This window comes from Opisthocomus hoazin, chromosome 5 (assembly GCF_030867145.1).
Source record: "Opisthocomus hoazin isolate bOpiHoa1 chromosome 5, bOpiHoa1.hap1, whole genome shotgun sequence".
Lineage (NCBI taxonomy): Eukaryota > Metazoa > Chordata > Aves > Opisthocomiformes > Opisthocomidae > Opisthocomus > Opisthocomus hoazin.
This window is the reverse complement of record NC_134418.1, coordinates 79,091,798-79,118,198: the sequence shown is the minus strand read 5'-3', so window position 1 is coordinate 79,118,198 and position 26,401 is coordinate 79,091,798. Positions and strand designations below refer to the sequence as shown.

At 40.2% G+C, this 26,401-nt stretch overlaps 1 protein-coding gene across 7 annotated transcripts in view; it reads left to right on the top strand.

Annotated features, from left to right (window-relative positions):
* SORBS2 (sorbin and SH3 domain containing 2) overlaps nucleotides 1–26,401 on the top strand; it is a 246,472-nt gene that overhangs the window by 133,610 nt on the left and 86,461 nt on the right. For all 7 annotated transcript variants that reach the window (XM_009940196.2, XM_075421865.1, XM_075421864.1 and 4 more), the window contains one exon: nucleotides 21,678–21,727. In XM_009940196.2, coding sequence (XP_009938498.2) covers nucleotides 21,718–21,727 — 10 coding nt within the window. In that variant the 5' untranslated portion in view covers nucleotides 21,678–21,717. The remainder of the gene's footprint in view (nucleotides 1–21,677; nucleotides 21,728–26,401) is intronic.

The following is a 26,401-nucleotide window of genomic DNA, read 5'->3' as shown; positions in this document are numbered from 1 at the left end:
TCTGTCACGCTCCACTTGCTGCATGGTAATACAGCAGTATAGATCGTTCCCCATTAATGTTGACAGGCCACTACAAATTTTGATTTACCCAACAACGTTAAGGGTAGCCATGTAGTTCAGTGGTTGCGCGTAGGTGACTTACTAATGCATAGGAGTAGTTTGTATTTCTGTAGTCTCTTAAGGCTTAAATTAAAAAAACAAGCAAGCCTGTAAAAGCCTGTATTATGTTCAATGTCATAAGCATATAGTGTCTATTTACACAGGGCTGTTTTCGTCTGAAGCATTTTTTTAATGTGCGATGATTAAGGGGTTGAATCCAAAACTAGAGTAAAGGGGCAGCATTGACCTCAGCTGAACTGCACTGGTTGATAGCAGCTGAGGAAACAGCAGGAAATGTTTGTATTCTTCGCTATTTCTAAGACTACAGTATAGAGATAAGAGCTGTGACTGGAGGATAAACAGAAAAATTTACAGGAGTGTTAAAGAAGATGGTTAGTTTTAGTTTGGGTAGGACTCTTTCTTATTATCCAAATAGGCATTTATTAACTCCGACTCGCTTTTTACTCTCAATTCATTTAAGCATTGATTGGGTGCCATTTAAATGAGACTGCTACACTACTCTTGTGCAAAACTTCTGAGGCCATCAAGTTTAAGCACAGCCTCCTTACTTTTTTAGCAGAAAAGCAGAGGACTTGGTGCTGCGTGCTTACACTAAGTGCAGGGTTTCTCCTTCAAGGAATCTAGCACGTAGCATTTATTTCTATATGCTTACGGAAATAAAGAGGTTTTATGCATGCATGGGCAGCTTCTGTCCAAGTGCAGGTATTTGGGAGATGTTTGCCTGATATTCACTAGAAATGGGGTACATAATAGCTGCCTTCTACAGCCACTTAATTGTCATGGAGTATATGACTGAGGTACGTATTTGTGTCTTTCTTGCTCATTTACTGGGTCATAGCTTCATCTGGTATCAGTACTTCTAAAATCTGCTGAACTGAATCAAATCATCCAATCTCGAAAGATGCTGGATGGAGCGGAAGGGTGAATTGTACTTGACAACAAGCACTGGGGCCATGCAAGACAATAGGATGTTCAATATAAAACAGGAGTGCCAAGGGCACAAGGGAGCAGATAATCATTCTTGAAACCTACAGTTGTGGTTCACTTAATATTCGGAAGCATTTGCTGTTTCAGAGTTTGTGCACTTCATAAAAATTCAGTGTTTTTTGGATGGCATGGCCTTAGTTGATAGTTCACTGATGATCCCCTTGTTAGGCCTTCTCTTCCACTCTACTTTTTGTTTATGTGGATGTCACTCAGCTGAAGACAGCACGGAGCAGTCCTGCACTAGAGCACAGGTTCAGCTTATAGCTTTCCTTAGACACCCACAAAGGAAACCACACCTACTACCATGTCTAGTAATGGAGTGTTCCTGAAGGTGACTGTTGTTTGAAAATAGCAGGTTTTCTTACTGGGAGAGTGAGTAATAAATCCAAACATCTTGAACTGGTGCTTAGTAAATGCTAGCATTAGGAAGGGGACAGATTTGTTTAAATAAAGACATTTTTCACTAAAACGATTTTATGTGAAACTTGATTTTGTGCCCTTTTTTTAATTGATTGACTGACTGGCTCACTTTCTGAAAGCTCAGGATGTCCAAGAAGTTCACTGACCTGATCACTAACAGAGCGTTTTGTGAAGCGGTCGTTCTTAGAGCACCTGCTTCCCATTAGCATAGGTTCTAGGGAGTCTTGGCTGTTATTGCTTTCGTTTACTTACTGCAAACGAGAGAACTCTAAGTTTCTCAGATCTCTGCTCTTCAAGGGCAATGTGTGTATCCAATATACGTGATCCTTTTGCTGAAGCTATGTGAATCAATTCCTTACTCTGTTGAGGGGATCTGTCCTGCAGCTGTATTTCACCTAGGATCAAGAGAACTTTAAAACAAAAATACGAAGAAGGAGACCATTGAGAAAGACTTGAGAACTCTGTATGGCTTCCACAGTCATCCCTTCCCCCACCCCCAATAAAAGCATAAAACCGAATTCATCATCTGCTTTCGCTGCAGTGCAGCAGCTTGTTGCCATCCTGGAATGCTGAAGGGTGAAATGGAAATGCAAACTTTTCCACCCTTTCATTGCGAGGAAGGTGTAGGATTTAACTCTAAACAAGCATCGATGTATGTGAAACAAGAATTCTGGTGCTTTGGATCAATTCCATCTACTCATGTACCTTGTCTGTGACTCTGTCTAGGAGCGCGTGTTTTAGGTAGGTGTAAGGGTTGAAGTGATGCTTGCGCCAGTATTTCCCCTGAACTTCCAGTTGCCAGTAGCTTAGGAGTGTGTTACAGCAGGTTTTGCGTCTGGACAGTCATTTTTAATAGCTACTGATGGTTTCATTTTCAAATGTGTACTTACTTACAGTTTATTTAAATTTGGAATAAAGTCTTTTTTATCCACTTTTCATTTTTTTATGGTTCTGTGGCCCAATTTAGGACACAAAATGTTTGTGTATATCACAAAAGTTTGACAATATATATTTGGTTGTACAATGTACTTCTTTACCACCATTAGAAGTTTTTGAACAACTACAAAAGGTGGAAGTAGAATTCTCTTTATCTGACATATATTCTAATGTCTTTAATAAGATGGAGTAAATGTTTTAAAATATCGAGGCTTAACACCACAGTAAGAATTTTATGCAGCAGTGTTATTTGCTTTTATGGCATGACTAATGGATCAAATTTGATGTCAGTTGTCAAAGCAAACCAAGAATGCATGTATTCCCCCCCCCCCCCTTTTTTTTTCCTATTTAGTTCAGAGTGACAGTGTTGATTTTCAAAATACTCAGTTTTGTGGTATTAGCATTGGCTTACCAAGCGTTTCTAGCAAGAATGATTTATCTGTTGTACTGCCTTTCATTGTAGTGGCTGTGTTGAGATGACAGTTTTTGCATTATTTTGTAAGCGGTGAGCACAAGTGTCTCTTTAATAAGAAACAGTGAAATAATTACACTGCAAAACAGTGTGACAGACACTTACAAATGAGTTAGAAAGTGCATAGAAAGCAGACGTCCCTTCCCCAAGCAAGTAATGAGTTAAATTAGATTACTGAGCTCTTTCAAAAAATACCAAATTCAAAATGATTTACCACAGGTGGAAGCCGTGTAGAAGGTCTTTAAAAATGAAGCATGAACATAAAAAACAATCTGCAGCAGCTAGTTTCAAGTAGGTAGAAATTGTTATAAAGAAGAGGTAGAGAGCAGAAGTGACTAGGAGAAAACCACAAAGCTCATCTTCACTTAAACCTGGTGTTTGCCTTGTGGTTTCTGCAAGGTACCTAATGCTATGTTAAACCATGCTTGAAGGCAAGGTGCTGTTGCCAAATGGGTATTTAAATTGAGGTGAATCACAGGGCAAAGCTACAGAGCAGAGCGGGGTTACATGGGAAATCGTTACTTTACAGGAATTGTTTTGAAATTTCAGGAAGTCTTCCTGACTTCCGAAACAAATCAAAACCAGAATGCCAATGTCAATTTTCTGCAAATGGAAAGACCAGATGAAGATCATTTTTTCAAACACTTAGTTTGTGTTGCTCTTTTGAGACAATTTACTGTAAACTAACTTACTTCTAAATATCAACTTAGACTGGCCAAAAAATGTCATTTTGCAAAAAAAAAAAAAAAAAGGAAAGTTAAAACAGGACCCCTCAACAATTTTGCAACTTATGTGCAAAACCGTTTACCAGAATTGCTACTATTTTTACACTACTTTTTCTGTAAAACAGCATTTTTCTACAAAACATTGGTTTTGGATGATAATTCTGACCTTATCAAGTTTATGAGAGATACACGCATAATGTTTATTAGCACTAATCTTACAAACAAGAAGTGTCCATTCTTTAGCAACAGAGGTGGTGCTGAAGAATGGGATTTTGAGTAAGCAAGGGTGGCTTCCAAGGGGTAGGAGTGAATGGGATGACATTATAGCCGAGATATCAGAAAGTATCAGAAAGGTATCAGAAGTTCACAGCCATACCTTTGAGATGGAAGGCCTTTACTTAGGAACTGGTCTACTCAAGCTGTTGATGGTACTTAGAGCAAGTGGAGATGAGCAAATTTATCTGAGATCAGTCTTCAGAAATAAGGATAAGTTGGGAAAGTGAGACAAAGTGGGGTTAGAGGCATTGGTGAAAACTGAGTACGAAAAGGATTATAGCACTGAAAGAAGGGAAGTAGAGAATTTCAGCAAGAATGTGGAATACAAAGAAACAACTAGGCATGCAGCAGTGATAATACAGATCATTTATTCTCTAAAGCTGTTAGTTTCTCAAGAAGTAGATCAGTTCATTTTTAATGATTTGAAAAAGAAATCAGAACATTAGACTGTCTTGGTCAAGAATTTCCTTTCAAAAGCAGATGAATTCCTATGTTCTATGCTTTGCTTATGTGCGGACTTTCCGAATGAGCTTGGTTTTTGATTGGAAGCACTCTGATTCCATTTTATGTAAATGTGGGAAAGAACATCTTACTACCTCGAATGTTGCTGATCTTCAGATGAAGTATTTACATCACCTAGGACCAATTGTAAGGTGACGGCTTTGTGGGGATATTTAAATAGCTTTTTACATTTAAAATCCTTTTTTTTAGGCTTCTGGATTCTTATATGCTGTGTTCAGTAAGCAGCACCAGTAACTGCTGCAAGAAATGAAAAAGCAATTGTGTTTTCAGTTCATTACCTTTATTAATTTGACAGCTTTTCACGGATAGCCATGTCATGAATTCAGGAAACTTCAAGGCTAGTTAGCATAATTCTTTACTGGAGGAAAAAGATACATTTTTAAAAATAAGTACGGTGTGGTTTTTAACCCTTTTCCCTTTCCTTCAGAAAGTTCAGGTAAAATATTGAGAACTCTAAATTCCTTAGATCTTATTTAATGTTGGCCCTTTAAATGCTGAGTGATTGGTTTGGTCCTTTAAGAAAGGAGAAGCTTGCTTCTCTATCCATCTGCCATACAGATCTGTCTTACAGTTTCCTGTGAATATTTATGCATTTTTAAATGCAAATAAAGTTCAAAAATGTGTTTTTGAAATTGAATGACTGTGAAATAACAAAGTTGTAAATAACGTTGCTATAAGCTGGACTGTTCAGTATAAAAATCATAAAAAAGCAGGAGTAGAACTTACTGACGAGTCCCACAGTTACCATATTTTCCTGCCTATAGCCTCATGATATTTAAAAGACGTTTAGAAAGTCACCAATCTCCTGTATAGGACCACCATTTGCAAGATAATAAAAAATTTACCAATTACCTCTGCAGATCTTGGCATTACTCTTCGGTCTGCAGAAAAATCTGAAAATGGTAACACTACAGATGCTGTACTCCATTGTGGGGCTCGCTGGGCTGCTGCTTCAGCGTGAGAGCCTTTGGGATTTATGAGCGCTGAGAATCCCCCCAGAAATCTGCTGTGCAAACCGAGAGCTGCCAGAGCTCCCCGACACTTCTTCCTGACCAAAACCCCGTGGTTCTTCGTACGGCTGAGCTGAAAGGAGGAGGCGACAGGCTGCTGTGACGGTATTGAAGCCAACACTGATTCCATCAGTGATCGGTATAAGGTCTGGATCCTGTTTAAAATGTCTGGTTTTCATACAGTTGGGAGTGAAAACAACAGAAAGGTAACAACCTTACCCATCGTTCCCAGTCCCTCTAGTTTGATGACAGTGAAATGTGTTCACAGTTAGATTTCCATTTTCCAAGCTATTTGAAATAGCTTTTCAGAGGAAAAATTACTGTAACTTGTTATATCATTTAACCACCAGCGTATGAATTAAAATCATGGAGCGTCATTTACCCTAACGATATTTTCTTTTTCTGAACATTCCTAAACAAAATCCGTGTGGTAGCATGTGTACATTCCTGTGAAACACGTGTTGAAGGTGAAGCCTGTCTCCTTGTTACATGAGTGTGGGCTGGCATACAGTTGAAATCAGTTGCGCTCTACATAATAGAGGAATTTAATGAACAAGTAACAGACTTCTAAAATGACACAATGCAGTGCACTGTATGGTAGGTGACTGCAGTTACGAAACTATAATTGTGTGGGAACATCTGCTAAGGGAATGACACTGCTGCAATTTTTTTTTTTTTTAAAGCCTAATGCTGTAAAAATAGCATTAAAATATTACATACACCAGGTTAAGATGAGGACATAGTTTTAATAAATATATTAAGTAAATTGAGCGGTGGTTCATGAAGGAAAATACTCTGTGATGCTCCGCTAGGTTACCTGTCCTCTTTCTGTTACTCACGCCGCACTTGATGCGGTTGAGTCGCTGGTATTACAGCACGGTGTGTAACTGATCTGCGTGTTTTCGTGCAACAGAGAGCACCTCGTGTGCTGGCACTCCGTGAGTTAGCTGAGCGACGCTCGCAGTGCAGAACGACGAGCCCTGAATCGCGCTCGTGGCGGCGTTAGCGCTGTGCCTGCTGCAGGTGCGTTTAAACTGATCTGGTAACCTCGAAGCAGCGTTTCAGATGGGACCGGTACTGAACTCGCTCAGGCAATTAAGGATCCTGTCGGCGTCAGCGCTCCTGGGGACGTACCCTTGGCAAAATTTCACTAGCTGGTTTAGAAAGCAAAACAGGCAACATGGCGTGATGCTAATGAAACAAACCTCGTCTCAAAACTTCAAAATATTCAAGCATTTTCTTTAGAGCTGCGTTATTAAACCCTGTAAACTAGCTGGTGTGGACTGATAGTACCTATTATTAATGAAGTCACTTGTCATTCTCTGTTTGCAGATCCTCTTTCAAGTTTCTTGTCAAAAGCTAGAGGCCATGATTCTACAATGTAATTGTTTTGTTCGCATTAAAAATTCTGGTCATCTCTAGTTCAGCAAGGTTAGGGCTCGGTGTGAGGAATACAGCCGTCAGCTTTAACCCAGCTTTGTTAGGAGTGTGACTTTTACCTCCCGTTACCAAAATTGTGTGCCTCTGAGAAATCTGTGTGTAGATGCTCAGCGGAGATTTGGCAAAAGCAGAATATCTGAAGATCCCTTCCCTTGCGCGTAAACAGAAAATTAGAATTGAGTGCTTGAATACTTCTGAGTGCTGGGGGTAGTGTAGGGAACTATTCATGTAATTGTTACTGCAGTGAGCGCTAGAGCAAGCTGAAAATAAGCTGATGGTGTTTGTTATTCTTTCAGACCCACTATAGACTGAAGAGGAAAAAGCTGCTTGGCCTGAAGACTGAGGGAATAAGAGCAGTAGGCTGTGACAAATTGCCTCTGGCAGGGGAAGGGGGAGTTTGGTTTGGAGGGCAGTGGCAGGAGAACTGGGATTTCAGCAAGTTAAACAGATAAAGGTAAGACTGGCCAGGAAGGAATCCGGGGCTGAGAGCTGCAGGCTTCCTGCGGCGGCCTGACTTCTGGCTGAAAAGGCGGAAATTTGTTTAGTGGCTCTAGAAAAGTGATTCAGGTGTCCCTGTGGTGCCAGATAAACGAGACTCCAGTTTTTCCCCTTCCGCTCAGAAGGAAAGAAAATCTAGAAGGTGACTTGAGAAAGATGTACATTAGCATTGTGAAGGCTGCGGGTAGGAAGTGCCAGTTAAAGCTACCATTGCTGCTTCAGTTTGTTCCCTCTGTGTGGATGCAGTCATTTCGATAGTTTTATATCCACTTGTTTCTGCAAATCTGTGGCCTCATCCAGAGCACAGGCTGGATCTCCTCGTGGGATGTGGGAGTAGGTTTGGGTAAGGAACGGGGTCAGTTGTGGACTCTTTAGGACCCTTCTTCTGTTTGCTGACCCAGTTTGTGTTGGGAGTAGGGGATGAAGTAGGAGACCGATTACTCGTCCTGGTTTGTGACCCTGCTGCTTCGCTCCTGTGGCAGTAGGTGTTGCGCATCGCTGTGGGGGAGCACGGAAAGCTCCCACCTGTGCCTGGCCGGTGGGCAGCTCGGCTCCCACTGCGTGGCCGTGCTGGGCAGTGCTGCGCAGGGGCCCGGCCACCGCTCGGGTGCTCCCTAACTTCCTTCCGTGTTGGCTGCACACCTGGGACCAACGCCTGGTCTGCGGAAGCGCTAAGCACGCATCCCCGCAGTTGCAGTGAAGGGTGGGTTTGATTAGCACTGTTAACATTCAGAGTGTTCTGACCAGCTGGACCCAAAGTATCTTCATGTCCGTTACCCAGAGTTACTGAGATCTTCATATTCAGTCTGTCTGTCACTTCAGTGAGGGTACAGTGGCTTGTTTGACATGCGTAGCTATTGCAGTGATCAATGTTTAAGTAAAACCTTGGCAGAAACTAGCAGTTGTAAGTAAGGCTGAAGGCTGCGTGCTGGATAGTGGTCAAACATGGCATAGCTCCTTACAGGAAGAATTCTTTCTGTACACAGGCAAATTAATTGTGGGTCTTTTTTAAAGCAGTCAAAATACACCACTGAAATTCTTTAATTATACATTATTCAAAGTTACGCAGATGTGTAGATTGCAGGTGAAAGGTGCAGGCATGTGCATATGTATGTACATGTACAGGCACTGGCTGTACGTGTTTTCCCTGAGCCCATTTCCTCACTAAGAAATACGGAGTGTTACACTAGGTTCAGAAAAAGAAGTATTCCTTAGAGACAAGTCTTTTCATTTTGCAGAATGTGTGTGGTCAGTGCAATTACATCCTCTCTGAGCTGAATGAGAATTCCATTTAAATGTTCTTGAGGTTATTATGGATATATGATATGGCTCATAGAATTATCTATTATTCAGCCTATTGTTATTATACAGTCCGAACTGAGGAGAGGCAATCTTGTGTTGAGGCAGGATGATCTTGTCTCTGACCTTCACTGTCTGGAATGCTGAACCAATGTATTGAGTGATTTCTTTCTCATTTAAGAGCAGGAAGAGTAGCAAGAGTGAGAGTCACATGCTAATACTTTATCCCCATGCTGGAAAATCAGATGTTGGAGTAATATGCTCAGGTAGGTGCATACAGAAGCAGGAACTGAGCAAGGGGTAATGAAATAGCATGATTAGTGGTTAACGTATTTAACCGAGTGATTTAATATTTTACCCCATCAGTAAGAATATACTATCTGTCATTCTTGGAGAAAACTGAGAGGGGGAAAATTAGTCCTCTGATTACTGAAGTTAAATCTGGTAATTGTAAATTTGGCCTTTACAGAAATTAATACTTCTTGCAGGCAGAAAATACAATCTTTATAAGTTCTAACAGATAACAGTTGTATGGGTGTATGGATATCAATTTTTGTAGTAGAAACCGTATACTTTATAAGTAACGGTTAGATGAATTCTTATCTAAAGAACAGTAATAGTAATAATCTTGGGAAATATTAGTTTTAAAAACTTGGTTTTAAACAAAGTTTTATTTCAGTAGTGTTGGCACAGTTTTGTAGTTGTAGAATTTTACAGTGATTTTATTATCAACTCGTGAATGTCTTCTCTTAGCAGCTGGTAGCCATTAGCAGCTACTATTTATCCTGTAATCAAAACGATGAACAGGTATAGTTAGTGAAACTTCTGACATTTCCTTTGTATTTGATCAACATTTTTCAAAAAAATCTTTCTATAGTTTACTGATTTTCTTTGTTAGTTTCTTGACCACCATTGCAAATATCTGGAACCCATGTTCTCTGGTTAAACTATCTCTCTTGGTTTGGCTGATCTTTTGAAATCTTCTAACTTAACATTGCTATGGTATATTTTACTGTGCCTTATTATATATGCTATCACAGTACATAAGGACCTCTAATGAAGGACCAGCATCCCGTTACTCTGTAAGGCATACAGAGTCAGATCTAAACTGGTCTCCTTTCCCAAGAATTTATAGTCTAAAATGAAAAAGTAACAGAGGAAGGTAACAACTGAAATACGAGGAAGCAGTGTTTATTGGCAATAGTCCCAAGCAGCCTCCAGCCCCTGAGGAAGAGCGACACCTTAGCAGAGACTGGGATCCCATCCTGCTGTGTCTGTGGAAACAGCTGAGTGGAGCCAGTCCCTCTGCAATAGCATCAAAGGAGGGTGAGAGAAACTGAGCTGGCAAAGGTGAAATGATCTGTTGAAAATCAGTGGCGGAGCCAGGTGTAGAAACCACATGTTAATGCCTTATTAGAGGGGATAATCCGCTATACCATATGGCACCTGGCCTAAAGAAGCCTCAGAGCATGTAAGACTACGTGAAAAAATAGTTCAGTTCTGTCCTTGAAATGCCACTGAGAAGTTAAAATGGCAGGGAAATGGGTAGAATTCTTGAAAATAAGCAAGTCCAATGCTCTTTCTTTTAGGTAGATGAGTAGATTTAATTGGCATCTGAAGTCATGAGAATGGCTGTAACTTTAATAGGTTTAATAGTGCACCCATTTCATGAAACCCCCTCCACAAACAGATCTTAACTTGCAGCAAATGGAAGCATAAATTTCCTTTGTTTTCCTGATTTTTTTTTCTTTTTTTTTTTTTTTTTGCTTAGTGGATCATTGGAGAGCTCTGAGAAGGTGGGACCTTTTCCCATTAGTGGTTTTCAGCAGCAGGATTTGATAACCATCAGTCAAGGGCCTGATAGTCTCTCTCCCACTATATAGGCAGATTCCATTTCCCGTTCAAAGCTTGACGTTTTCTTTTCAAGGTCCTCAAGTTTTCCAGATTATCTCAGTGACTCCTGCTTCATGATCAGAACCAAGAAAGGTAGAGCAGTCTGCCTTTGGAATTAAGATTGCCTGATAACTGCCTGTCAGTAGTATACATCTCTGCAATGTATTTTAATAAAACGCATTGACAATTTAATATATTTTCAAGGTGCAGTGGCATGAAAGGCATGTGGAAAAGAACTACTATATTTTTTCCTTCGTGCTCTTAAGTGTGTTCTGAGTTTGTTTTGTAGATTCACGTTTGCTGTTGAGTCATTTGACAGCCCCTCAGACATCAGGGAGTATCATTCCGCTTTCTTATGTGCTTGCTTGTTCTCATTCCAGCTGTTTCTGTCAAATCCAGGTTTGTCCCAATTTTAAAATTATTTGTTTTCTTCCCACGTTTCTCTGAAGACTGAGCTTTTCTGTATGCTTTCTCTCCTAATTGTTTCTATACCACTCTGCTTAACTCTTGTGAGTTTTAATGTTATACTGTGTCTGACTTGCTCTAGGATCAGTACAGGATGAGCTCAGTAGCAGAAATCTTAAATGTGCTGGTGGACAATTAAGAAATGAGAGGGAGAAAGATAAGCATCCAATCTTTGAAAAATTAACCAAGTCTCTAGAACTTTTGAAACTCAGTAGGTAGAGGTAGCAGTTCTTAATCACATGAGTTTAACTGTGTTCCCAGTTATAATGGTCAGTAGTTATTTCTTTGACTATTTATATTAGGAAAAATTGTAACTTTGTTGTATATAACATTGAGGCATGTTGGACTTCATTAGGTATGAAACCAGGTGACAGTACAGTGCGCATACTGGAGCTGTAAAGAGTAGAAGCTGCATTATTTTGATGCGCTTTATATGGAGAAGGGGAGTGAAGCTATTTGAAATGAAAATTGGTGATCAAAGGGCAAAATACAGTATCAGCAAAACATACAAATGCAAGCTTGCAAAGCTGATTATTCTGTTTTTCGTGTCTTGTACATAAGGAGTTTTCCTTTGTTTTGAGAGCACATAGTATTGCTGCTGCTAAATATTTTCTTTCCTGTAAACAGTTAAGTCTCTAATGGGACTACAGTCACGTACAGCAGTGCTACAATTCTTCAGAAGTGGGAAAATGTGCTAAGAGTTAATGAGATGAACAGCGTGGTGTAAGGCAGGCTTTGCAGCAGGGCAGGAGGATGGAAGTTTATAGCATTTGACTTGCTTTGAGGCCTCTTAAGTGCCAAGTCATTTAGGTATCTGAAGTCTTAATATTAACAGAAGCTGAAAGAACTTACTCTTCCAAAAGGCAGCTTGTGACTCGTGATGAGTCTTACTGGTTTGTGTTTTAAGTACAGTGTCCCTTAACTGTTTCTTGATCTTTCTGTCACTGAAGTCCGATACATGACAGTATGAAGACTGAAAGACTGCAAGTAGTTCCTTGAGCAGCAGAACTGAAGAAACCTTACTTCTATTCAGATCAACAGTGAATAAATCTGCTCTAGCTTTTGCTGCACAACTATGCTCCTTAATCTGAACTAAAACCTTCTGGTCAGTCCCCATTTTTTTGCTCTTTGTTTCATGTCATTGTGGGTTCACAGAGTAGATCTGCACACCTACCAACAAAGCTAAACGGGAAGGTGGGCTCAGGCAAGGTGGCTGACATGCTTGTTGTGCTGAAAGGCACCCATTTGGCAGGACTGGAGTAGAGCTGGTCTGAAGTCAAGCCCCGCTGCAGATGTCAGGCATCAACACCTACTCTTTTGCTGTGGGAAGTCGCTCCTACTTGTTAATGTTGTCACACCATTTGGAACTGCATCACACCAAGGCTGTTCTGTGAGTTCAAACCGTGTTAGTCATCAGCGAATCCATGCAGAGCTTGACATGAATGCTTTCATAATGGGAAAAGCTTGGGTTCCAGTATGCACCTTTTTAGACAGCAGAAACCTTTTGGTTATTTTTGTTGATTGCCTGGTGCCTAACAAGGCAAATTAAATTGGGGGGATAGGAGTGGGGGAGTTTTGTGACTGGTGTTGTAAGGTCTGTGGATTTATCCACACATAGCTCCTAACTCTTCCTTCCTGTATGAATTCACTTATATCTAATGACACTAAGGGTATGTTGCCCATTTGGCCTCAATAAGGTCTGTATTCTCCATGGGAATTCCTTATGAAACTCGTAAGCCTTCAATGTTACGAGACCTCTGCATCTCTGTCAAACAGCCAAAATTGGCTGAAAGTTCTAAGTACTTAGCAGGGGTACTGACAGTTTCCCTGTGTGATCCCATCAAACTTCTATCTTAGAAAATAATAAGGATTAAAATATCCCATTGAATATCCTCTTGGTTAATTTTTTAAGTTATAGGGATTCTTTCTGTCTTTATGAGCATGCTACAAAAAGTTGAAACCAAATCCTGCTGCTTCAGCATTCTTACTAAGACTATATTAAGGAGTCTTCTATCACCCCACACATTGGTCTGACTCTGTCAGCTAGATGTAACATTACCTAACTGTAGTTCAGGGAAGCATATTTTTGTATTTAAGACAAAACCAATGGAAGGAAACAGAAAAGAATTTTTCTTTCATGAATGAACACTATTCCCACTGATTCTGATGGGAGTGGTACTGACTCATGAAAGAAAATACCTATTGGAAGGAATTCTGTTTAGGTGGAGACTTATGCATGTTCATTCTCAAATTGGTACGTATTACATACCTGCTAGAAAGAAGCAGGAATGCATTGTTTGTCATACTGTATAAACATGGAAAATTTGGCAATACTTGAAGTATTCAAGTGATCAGTAGTTTGCAAAGTCCTGGAAATGAGTGATGAAACTAGAACTTGCTTATGTTCCTAATGTCTTTAGTAGTTACTGAAGGCTAATGAACCCAAATTTAACCTTTGAATGATGTATTTTAAACAGGAACATAGTTCTGATGATACTTGTGGTTCATGTCTTGAGAAAGATAGAGAAATAGTTGGATCTTCTGGGAATATTTGGATCTTCTGGGAAATAAAAATGAGAGGTAAAATTTTAAAGAATGTCTAAAATATTGGCAGTAAGATGAATTCTCGGTACCAACGCTAAGTAGTGTGTTTACTGAAAGACAGATACTTCATCATGGTGAAACGATTGGCGCTTCCTCTTCAGGCTTCTTTTCTGTCACTGGTTTCTACGTTTCCAAAGGGTGATCTAGAAAGCTGCTATACTGGTGGTGCTCCGGAGTTCCCTGTTCCACCAGGGAGAAAATTGGGCAGGTTGTGGATACCTGAGTACTAAGCCAGGGGCACAGTGAACGCCACTGTCTTCTGAGATGCTGAGATCTCTCCCCCGGTGTCTGTGCCTGAGCAGAACTGCCTTGCTACCCATCCCAAGGCGAAGCAACGTGTAAATGCGTGCCACAGGCACCCGTCCCCTGTGTGGGCTCTGGCCACCCGACGGGCTCCTTTGTGCGCCTGTAACACCTGTGTTCACCCGGCTAGGGAACTGCCAGGAGGACTGAGAAGGTGCATAATGTATTTTAGGCACTCTGTCTTGAGTGTGGAGTTTTTTGTAATTATGTCTGTGGACACTGAACTACTGCGTATCTGCTTCAGTGACATGCTCTCACTCAGTAATTGTCAATCATTTCCAGCCTGCAGAATGGCTTACTTTGAACAAACGTAGTTCTTGTAAGGCAACGGCAAAGGAGGAAGCCAAAAGCAGAGGGCAAAAATAACTACCACTAAAGGCTAGTAATTTACAATTTTATGTTATTAAATACAATAGCAGATGCCTGGAGAAAAGGGTAAGAAATTCGAAATACAGTCAGCAGTTATGGGGACTTTTTTTGTCTTTATACTTCAGCAATAAAAATAATGAAAAAAATCACAAACACCACAAGCACGACTGGAATTATTAATAAAATTTCCTTTAGTTTTAAGGAGATGCAGAACATAAAAGCAGCAGTCTGTCCTCCTCCTTTCTTTTGCAGCTGTAAAAATAACCAGTAATATGTACAGAATGTTGTCAGCTTGAACAGCTTTCTTGGTATCCTTCTATACTTGCAGTTACATTTTAGGAAAATGTTCTGATACTGAAGCGTAAGAGAGGTATTTTGAGGTAACAGCAAGTATCTATTTAGAACTAAGCGCAGAAGTTTAACTTAAGTTTGTTTTTCAGTGCATAGCTAGTCAAAAGAATAAATATCTAGTAAAAATCATCCTATAACAGGAGAAATTTTAGGCTGCAAGTCTTTTCTCTAGAGAAGCTTACTTTTAAGTTGATACCGATTGGAATACAAATGTTTGAACTGTTTCTACTGATGCTGTATGCAATAGCACAGATTGCTGTAAGGAGCCTTGTGTTTAGAAACATGTAGTCTTTGCTCTTCTCTCTCGTCAGATATTTAGTTAATTTTCTCAGTTCATGTAGAAACAGAGGGAAAGGAGGACATAATAGCAGTTTCTTTTAATCTTGCATTTATAGCATTCCCAGAAAAATGACATTAGGAAAAGAATCCAAGGTCTGGAAAGAAATTCCTGTGTCATCAGATTTATTCCCCTGCCTTCAAAGAGCCACATTTTTCACATACGCTTGTCAAGTTCAGGCTCTTAAGTTTGACCACAGCATTCCTGGTGAAAGTGCTCTAGACCTTAATGACTGTCATGGATAGAAACTACCTTACGATTTTTCAACTTACATTTTAGATGAATGAAACGGTTAATAATAGCTCTTGTGCCAACACTGTTCCTTTACTTCCTCCACTTTTGTCCAATCTCTTCATGTCTTTATAGAGAATGATCAGCCGTAGACTCCTGTGATGGATTCTCCTGTACCTGATGCTCTTTGAACTCTTGCTTATGGGAACTAGAACCACTCGTGATTTTTCTCAGAACAAGACCTTACCAGTGCCTTGTTAGTATTGTATTTGCTACGGGAAGTAGGCTTATAAGTCTGATGTGTCATAAGTTAGATATCCACCTAAGTTAGTTTCTTAATAATACTGTAGGCAGTTGGAATATCTTCAAGTTTTTATTCCTAATTACAACCTGACAAACACAGCAAAAAATCATAAATCCCAATTCCATGTCTGTTCTGCTGCCTTTCCACACTGCTCAGAAATCAGCGGTTTTCTACTCAAATATCACTCATAACAAAAATTTCTCAACAGCTAAAGCAGGGTAACTACCCATCCCATTCCTACTTCTGAAAAAATCTCTGCAGACACAGATCTGCTCAGCCTCTCCTCGTCAGTTAAACCAGCTCATGCTCTTTGCAGCCCAGACATGTCTCCTAGTATTTTGTGTCTCCCCAGATGATCCAGTAAACAGAGCTTTTGTCTGTACAGATATCCCTGATCATGCACTTACTGCTGCTGACCACGATGCAGCCTATCTGTTGCCTTCCAGTAGAAGTTGCTGGCCATGTACAAGTTACTCGGACATCCCAATTGTTTGACTTGATCAGTGCATTTGCAGGTGATTTGCGTAGGTAACGTGTACGATGACACTGCACTTACCATGAGGATGTCTTTGCAATCCCGTAAGCAAAATTTAAAAGTTAAAATTGCAGAAACTATGGTGGCAGTTGTGTGCCTGTCTATTTGAAAACACTTTTGTTAGAACAGGAGTATTCAGCTCCTCATAGGGTGAGGCAATATGGTCTGGGGCAAACAGTATTTATGCTCATGTTTAACATTAAGGATGGACATAGGTCTGTGGGGCCTACATAAAGCATATGCTCAGCATATGCCTTACTGGATTGGATCTTAGTACAGTCTCCTGCCATTTTGTTGTCATCTCGTTGCATGTTAATGAAATTGAAACATGGTGGAACCTTCTTCAGTACCTTCTCAATTTTTTATTATAAGCCCCATCTAGCTATGCTCCATCAAATGTCTTTTCATGTGAACAATACATTTGCATGTACACCTTCCTTCTGCTTAGGGGCTCCGCAGGAGAGACCTCTGCTCCCAAGGAAGCTTTGGGACAGGTTTTTTTCTGCATATGAGTCACTGTTGCCACAATCTAAACATTCTGCAGTCTGTCAAGCTCTCATTGCATTCTCATTGCTATAGTCGTCCTGCTGCAGCTAAACATCGGAAACAATTTCTTTTAAAAGCTGAGAGAGATAAAATAGTTAGCTTCACTGTTTTCCAGAACCAATGCTTCATACCTTTTTTCCCCTCCTTCACTGAATCCATGAGTTGACTTATAAAGTATGTTGGCCTATTGCAGAGATGAGAGTAGGAATGCTCTGCAGAGTCTTAATGATTTGGGTTAAAAGAATTTGCTACCAGATGCAAATTAGGATATAGAATCCTGCCTGGTAATAAATAAGTGTTTGTAGAGAACCTGCCAAGTTTAAACTGCCTGAATAAACAATCCTTGGAGTAAAATCAGTGACTGATTTGGCTCCTTAATTTTACAGATATTGTCTCAAGTGGATTATTGCTTCTACCTTAAACCATGAAGCTGGCAAACACCATTAATGCAAGTCTAACACTCCTTCTCACACAAATCTGGAAAGCTTCTATCCTCTCCCAATGTCTGGGCACTGCTCTCTACCTAAGACAGTGAAAATCCACCATTTTCCAGCCAGATCACACACACATCTATCCTGCTGTTGAGCCATCTGCGCTCTGTATTGTAAACCAGTTGCTCCTCTCACCAAAGCTCCTTGGGGTAGAATTCATTACAAAGGATGGTAACTATAAAGAGCACATACTAAAATTACTTTTAAAATTAATATAAATACTGTATCAGAAAATTACATTTTAAACCTGCTTTTTATAATATTGCTTGTGAAATGGAAACGAGTAAATAATAGGTAACTTGGAATCTGTTAAAAAAAAAAGTCGTTAGTCCATTAACACTGTCTCGTTGATCTCTTGCATCTAATAAAAGTTGTCTTGAATACCTTGGAGGAAAACATTTAGTTGGTTCAAGTCAATCAGACTCCTGGTTTACCCTGCAGTACATGGCAACAAGAATGCCTGTAATATAACTGTAGGGGCTGCTGTTGGTGGGAAAGGGGCTTGTACTAAGAAATATTTTCTCTTTGAGCCTCTTTCGTACTCTGACTATATTAAGTAGAATAGGTCAAAAATATTTTCAGACACAATCTATGTAGAAACTGCCAGCTTGTTTTGAAACAGCAATAGAGTTTGTATGCTCTGATTCCAAACATACCAGAGAAGGTAACTTACCACCTTGTTCTTCAAGAGCCTTTCAAAACCCGTGTAAGCAAGCAGACAACCAGCATGCTGGAGTTTGCCCCCGGTTTGCTACGCAGCTGGCAGGCCCGGGATTTCAAAGGGCTCTAGACTCCATGGCTACAGAGCAGGGGCTAGAAGGACCCCGAAAGTTATCCATGAGCTTGGATGCCTTTGATCTGATACTCCTATGTGGCATTTAGGGATTTGCAATATATTAAGTTACTAATAAAACTGTAACAATAGTTTTTGGAGTTTCTATATGTGCTTCCAGAAAAAAACCAAAATCTCCTTTCCTCTGCCTCCCAGTTCTTTTCAGAATTTTACATGCAAAGGATGTTCTGACTTCTGATGGTCTCGATCCTTAGGTAGTTATGGATTATGGTTATCAACAATGTTTGACTTAATTCTTTGAATGAGGTACAAGCAGGTAGTAGCATGTTACTACTCCTTTAGGCCTTGATTCACAAAGCACTTGCTCACATTTATTTAGCTGATGTTTGGTTGGATGTTAGAGCTCCTACCTTACGGCTGTAGGTGCTCTAACATCTGATCAATGACGGAATTAAGCCTCTATCAGTAAAGACACACGTCTTGTATTCATGAATAAACTGAGGGCGGGGAAACCTTCCTTGACTTCTCACTAACCCTTTTTATAGCTCCATATAAATGTGGAACAGAAGGGGTGACAGAATGGCTGCCTGCAGCCCCCCACACTTCAGAACTTAGCAGGAACAGAAGAAGTGATCACAACTAGCTATCAGGGTCTCTTGGAGAAAACAGAGCAGGTGTCCGTGAGATTCCCACACGTCTTTTCAGTAGCTGCTCTCAATGCAAAGCAGTGCTGAGATGAGGTAATCTTTGTAGCGCTATCAAGAAATAGAGGGACTTACCAAGAAATAACACAGCAAGATAAATTGGTGAAACTATAGCAATGGTAACTGCAGCTGTATTCAACCTGACAGATCCCTTTTTATGCGTTAGCACAGTCATTCATTTCCTACTGCATTACCTCTGCCAGATGAAGCCAACTATAGAAGAATGCCATCAAGATTAATCCTGGATCTCCCTCTGCAAAAGTTAGGCACTCTACTGTGATTAAACTTAGTGTTCTTGTACCTCAGCAGCTAAGATCAGGAGTGAGCTTAGTAGAAAACCTGCCTGATCTAGGTAACTGAGCAGCAGTCTCAGATTTTGCAAACTCACGCATGCCAGTAGCGCTTTGTGTCTGCACAATGATGACAGGCATTCCTTCCGTCGCAGTGTTAGCTGTCTGTGAGCTGGGTGTCTTAGCTGATCGCTGGGCATCCTTTTTGGCAGTGAGGAGTGTCTGATGCTTCCAGGGGAACATTTATCTCACTTCTGTCAGGCGTCTGTATTAGAGCTCCTTACAAATCCATTCACAAAGCAATGTGCAGGAGGCCGTGAAGTAGGAACAGAAGTACAAAGCAAACAAAGCCCTTTTCTCCCCGCTCCCCTCCACTTTCTTGAAGGAAGGATCTTAAAGACTGCTTGAAACAATGCTGAGTAAATTGCTTTCAGGCATATGACTAAGTTCATTGCATTCATTTGGATCCTACTGCCATTGAGTATTTAAATGCTACTTTAGCTCCTTTGAAGCAGAGAATTCCAAATAATTTTTGTATTAAATGGAAGGTTTCCTGTTTGCATGAGTGCCAGTTATATTTCCTGATTTACACACATAGATTTCAGGTATGCAAGAATAATCCATTCTTCAGCAAAATGAGAATGATGTGGAAATGTTAGTGATGTGTGTGCAATCCGTCGCTGAGTGTCAGCAATGCAGCCTAAGCTGGTCAGATAGAAAAACTCTTAGGAGGACAAAGCTGTAGTGCTAAAATTAAGTGTCGTCTGTTAAAACTTGAGTAAGAGTTAAGCACGCTTTAAGTAAATATATCAAAGCCACCTGCTAGAAATCATTTTGGCTCTGCAGTGTTCCAGGAGTTCTGTACTTGTTGGGTCTGAAAGTAAATACATATTGCATTTCGTAGCTTGCATGTGGTACCATCAGTGATTCAGTTCCAAGCTAAAAGAAGGCTCGAAAATGGTGTCTCCTCTAGCAGCCTGAAAACACTGTAAGAATTTGAGGCTTGAAGAATATTCTGTAGCTGTTACAGAAGTCCAAAATTTCAGTCAATTTATCAAAAAATGAATAAAATAGAATTTGCTTTAATTTTTAAAAGATCTTTTAGAAATTCTCAGAGGTAGTTTGCGGATAGCTGCCGCATAACAATAACGCAATAAAACTTTATTCACTGCCACATATCCATTTCCATAGTTCTGAAGAAGTTTAACATGTATGGATTTTTGTCACAAAACTGACTGAAAAATTTGTGACTGTGACTTGCAGCAGAGTTCACATAGTTTCTGAAAAACTAAGTTTTTCAAGCAGTAGAGAACGTGGCCTCCTTATGAATAGAAGAGAATTCAGCAATGTACATGTTACCTCAGAAGTATGGTTAATTCTGGGTTCCTGTTGAATGGAGCTGGAATCCTGTTTCGATATTTTGTTTACTGGTATTAATCAGTATCTTGAGTCTCCCATTATAAAGGGTCCTTCAGGCATACCTTCCAACTTACTCCATCGTGGGCGGGCAGTTTATATTTTTAGTTTACCTTTTGAATCTGTATTACATTAAAAATTCTTACTTTCCCTTTGTTTTGTCCTAAACTTGATGTGGGAACAGTGCAGAGGGAGAATGACTTTTTTTAGCCCTCAGTATTTTGGCCTCCAGTGTGTCTGCCCAGTCAGTGAAGTAAATTATAGTGGGCAGCACATGTAATGATACAGCTGAGACTGGCCAGTATGCAGAATGCCATTGGAAATCTCTTCTGCATTTAGCTTTTTATCTCTGAAAACCCTGAGGAGGTATTAAAGCTCCTGATCCTAAGATAAAGCTGTGACATAAATTGGCATTAGGTGGAAAATACTGTCTGCTTGTCCTGTGACATACCCACAGTAGGTTCAAGTCACCTGTTAATGTCGGCTGCCATGCTTTTGCTACACTTGTAGTTTGGTTTTGTGAGGTTTTACTGTTTGTTTGTTTGTTTGTAATTACTGTATAGAGCTGGGTTATCTAAATAAAGAGATTCAACTTTTGTGTGCATTTTACAGCATTTTGTTGCAAATTATTACCTTTCAAAAGTGCATTGATGTATAGTGACCTGATTCCCTACCTGCTGACTCCTGTGGGAGTTTTGAAATGGATTCCTGTGGGTGCCAAGGCGCGTGCTCTGATTCTGTGCAGAGCAATACAGTGAAGAACATTAAGAGCATCAATGTTGTCTGCAGAGACACGTTAAATCCTGGACAAGAACAGCCACATCTCCGCTTATGTATTATATATATTATATATAATATTATATTATTTTGTATATAATATATATTATTACATAGTATTTGCTTATAAACTGTTGAAAAACACCTGGTAACTTTGGCTGCTTAACACATATTTGGAGAGACCTACCCTTTATATTATTCAGTTTGCACAAAGGAGTAAATAAAGCTTATAAGCAGCCTTTAAAAATATTTCCCCGTTCATCTACGGGAGTAATTTTTAGTTCATAGTTTCAAAACCAAAAATCAATCGCTAGATTTTTATCCTAGAGCAAATGTTTACCACAGAGATACTAAACACTTGAAAATAGAGTAGCTTATAATGGAAGCGACAGCTCATCTTTAACTTTGGAAGGACAAGCGGTACCAATTTAATTAAAGCTGTGTTAAAATAGGACTGTCATTTGTATCACAGTGATTCCCCACCCCGCCGAGAAGTCCTGCTGCCATTTTGTACCACGCATTCTTGTCTTGTGCAAATTAATAGATCGTTTTATTTTCTACAGGAAATCTGAAGACTTTTGTAGCAAATCCTCCAGTGTCAGAATGAACACAGGTATGCTGCTTCTGTGAGATTTTTTCTTTACTCTTACATGTTGTTTAGTAAGCAGAGAAGGTCCCAAATTTATTTAAATTTTCATGAACAAATTGTACTTTAGTTGGTGCTGAACTCAAATTAAGCAAGATATTTTCATAGTATGTCTGCTTATGTGCATTTTTAGTCCATATATAAAATTTACATACATGTTTTTCTATGTGTGGATATATATATGGATATGTGAAATATACGTGCATGTGTAGCTTTCTGTGCTTAAGTTATGAGTTTTGTATGTGTATGTTTTGTGCAAAAATATGTAGTATCAGGACAGAACAGCTATGGAAAAGTGGTGTGAAAGCATCACATTTCCCTGTGAAAATGCACATGCTATAAAAATGCTTTGTTCTCATTCTCTACTGTCATTAAATCAAGGGGCACATAAATACTACCCTGTATCATTAGCTACACGTGCACGATCACATGAGGATAACTATTTTGTACTTAGAGTGGTTAGTATTTTCTCGCAAGTTGCTGTGACAGATGTATTGCCCAAACAAAGCGCTCTGTTGGAAGTTATCTTCACGCTCTGTGACAACGTACCGATATTTGCTCGTGAATCACTGAAGTCCGTCGGTAGTGCTGCTGTTTTGGCTGGAAGTGGGAATCGGCCTCTCGAAAGCAGACTGGTGAAATCCTGGCATCGCTCATGTCAGGTGTAAATTTTCAGTTGCAGTCAACTCTTTATACTCCGTAGGTGAACTGTCTGGTTTGCCGATTAACTGTGGCACAAGGAGAGGCATATCCATCCCTTCCAAACCAGTTGGTTTTATCATTGACCGTGGTGCTGCACCATGACAACTGACGTGGCAACTTAAAATAAGCAAAACGTATTATGTGGGACCTGAGGACCTGAACTACCTTTGAAGCCAGTTTGGGTGTTTGAGCGGCATGCTCGAAGGGATTAGCTTTTCCATCACATAGGCTGCCATTATCTAGACCAGCGTATGAATCGGGCTTCCCATTGTCTCAGACAATGACTGGAACTCAGTAGGATTGCGTTCTTGAATAGATTTTTTAATACAGAGTTAAAATGTGGAATCATAGAAAAATATATTGGCTTGCTTGAAAGCACTACATTTGTAAATATAATAAGCAGGAGAAATGAAATTTTTCAGTTGAGTTTGTGGATTTTATCCCCAAAGTTTTGGTTGTTCTTAATTACCTTACAGACACTAACCGGGGTGGGGTGTTTTTCATTTATGGAAATGCTATTTCAAATTTGTCCTATCCTCTTGCATTTTTAGTGAAGACGTCTTTCCTAAACATGTCAGTCTGTATACTTAAGGTAGTACTGAAATTCTGCTTGCTTCATGGAACTGTAATTTCAGAAGTAACTCAGCTAATCATCATACATTTGACTGTGATTACATTGTGCATTGCAATCATATGAGCTAAAATCATATGATAGATGTCATTTTATTGCTTCTACTTTGAAAAATGTGGATAGTGTCAGAGCAGTAAATTGCCAGTTTGTGCTACTGCGGCTCTGAAGTATGACTTTGCTCTGTGATTTTTCATGTAAGCTAGAAATTCTCGAGAGAAATAGACATAAAATTTAAGTTATCTACGTGGCTGAATGACTTCTGTTGGGGATTGGGAGTCTTCTGATCACACAGGAGCCTTGAAAACTGACTTAAAATACCTGAACACACCTGAAATCCTTTCCAGTTACCTAAGAATATCATGATTGCAAGCTGAACTTTAATGTACTCTGCACTTACACAGCGAAAACATTTTTCATCTTGTGCATGCTTGATATTAATGTGCATGTTACCCACTGCACTAAAAAGGAGGTATTGACAAAAAATGTGGTACCTTTGATAAAAAATGTGGTACTTCCTATCAGTTCTATATAGTGATGTAGATTGTTTCTTGATTTAAAAAAAAAAAAAAAAAGTAAAAAAAAATCCAGTGAGTAGGGTGTAAAACTGGTACTTCCTATGACTTCTATTGACGTAGATTGTTTCCTGACTGAAAAAAAAAAAATTTTTTTAAAAATCCAGCGAGTAGGGAGTAAAAGTGAACATCTTGCACCTATCTGTTGACAAAGCATCACTTTACTAAGGAAGAGAGTGACTGAGGTGGAAGCTGTTCTGTGTGGTGTTCTGGTCTAGTTGTTTTGTTTTTCTTTTTTTTCTTCTTTTTTTTTTTTTACACTAAGTTGTCTTTGAACAAAAATGATTACTGCAGTTCTTTTTTATATATATATTTCACTGTTTCATAACACGTATTTGTGCATGACATAATTGGAAGTTCCCAGATACTACTGATTTGCCACTAGTTTGTTTTAAAAATGTACATTTCATTAATTACTTCTACAGATAAATGAACACTCTAGTTTGATACCAGTGACTGCTGAAGTCGCAAAGCTAGCATATATGCAGCTTTAAAAAGAAAAAGTAAATCTGCTGCTTAGAGCGGGCTCCTCTAATCCAGTGTTCCCTGTGGCTGCAGACTTGGCAGTCTGTCTCGGCCAGCCCTGCGGAAGATATTTTTGTCTACAGAGAAAATGTTTTGAAGAGCTTTGGTTTTCAATACTCTACCATATATGGGAGGGATTTTTTGGCATTTGAGGTTAATTCTGTACCACATGTTAGGAAGGAATATTGAACGGCATAAGGCAGTGAAATATGTTTGCAAAAGCAAAGAAATAGGTGTAAGATGTAGGGGAGCTTTTTAGGAGGACCAGAGGTACTTTGGCTCATAGTTCCTTTTGGTGTTCAAATGCTGTCATAATTTACAAACAGTAGTCTAACAGAAAGTGTGCCTTTTTAAACCCAAACCAAGCAAGCACCAATAGTAATATTTTTAAACTATACATACAGCGTTTCATCAACAAGTCTTCAAGTACTTTACAGGTTTGATGAGAAACCAGATCACAGAAAACCTGAGCAACCCATGAAGCTCACAGCAGATTAAAACATAGGATAAATGTGCTTATTGTTCATATTGTATGTGTGCATGCATAACTGACGTTGGAGGAGAGGTAATTGCATTGAGGAATAATGAATGGATACACACTAATATGCTAAAACAGATTCTTAGTGTCCATCTGTAAATATTTTGGCTGAGTTTCACACAGATAATACTTGGTAAATGCATCTAATTTTAAAATTATTAAGCAAGTTAGCTGTTTGCAGTAGGTGAAGCACATAAAGAGCAGCCAAGAGCGAAAAAGTATGCAGTTCTGGAAGACTACAAATATTTTGTGTTTGTTAAAATTATTAATGGAAGTCATCACACAGACTGATCTCTTACATTTTGTCTGGGAGACAAGAATAGAAATTCTTGGATCCCTGTGTTTTGGTTTCGGCTGCCGCCGGCAACAAAAGCGCCACGCGGCCGCCCCTCCCCCCGCCGGCGTGCGGAGGAGAATGGAAAGAAAGAGGCAGAAACTGGTGGGTCGGGATAAGGGCAGTTTAACAGAACAGCAAACAGAGGGAAAACAGGAACAACAACGATACAAATAAGGAGAAAACACAACCACGAACCGTACAACAGCCGCTCTCCCGAAACCGGACCGGCGCTGCGCCCGCCCAAACCGCGAGTCCGTTCCCGCCGCGCCGCCCCCCCCACCGGAACCCAGCGTGACGTCACATGGTATGGAATACTGGGCTCTGTTTGGCCAGGTGGGGTCAGCCCCCACCCCCCGGCTGTGCCCCTTCCTGGAGTCCGGTGAAAATTAACCCTGTTCTGGCCAAACCCAGGACATTATCCACCCCTTATTCCATACCATCTACGTCATGCCCAGGTCCCCCACTGTCCGGTTGATCACCACCACTTCTCCTGTCTCCAGATATCATTCCTTTAGTCTATGGATCATCACTCTAAAGTGTCCATTGAGTTCATTTAATCCATGACTTCAGGCTCCATCTGTCGTTATGGTCTTCCGTGGCAGGGGAGGTGATGTGTGGTGATGGGTGGTCACTTGCTGCATCCGGAGCTCACGGCTGATGTATCTGGTGTGGCCCGTGCCCACAGTCTGCAGGAGATGTTGATCTTGATGAAGTTGCTGGATGCCAGTTGTTGAAAACCAGGTCCAGTTCCATCATCGCTGTGCTCTGCTAGGTTTTCATCGAAAAAGTCCATCCTTCTTTAATCTGGACGATTCTTACTATGCTACTACTGGTACAAAATATAACAATTATAACAGTGATAACAGACAGTGACAGGGTTATTTAACAACTAACTTTATACAATTTATTTATGGACTATTCTCGCCCAAAATTAAATCCCCATGAGGTACACATCGGACTTCCCCATCCTTCCGCATTACCCACCAGGTACACCCAGGTCCTTGAGCAAAAGCAATCCCGCGGACGGGCTTGCCTTTGCCCGAGGCAGGACTGACCCAAACCGTCTTCCCTAACATGTTCCGCATGTGCACTACAGGGACTTTATCCCCTTCTACGGGGCGCTGAGGTTTTGACTGGGCAGGACCAGCCCGGTTGGTGGACCCTCTGGTGTTAACCAACCAGGTGGCCTTTGCTAAATGGGTATCCCAATTTTTGAAAGTCCCACCCCCCATTGCCCTCAAAGTGGTTTTTAGCAGCCCATTGTAACGTTCAATCTTTCCCGAGGCTGGTGCATGGTAGGGGATGTGATACACCCACTCAATACCGTGTTCTTTGG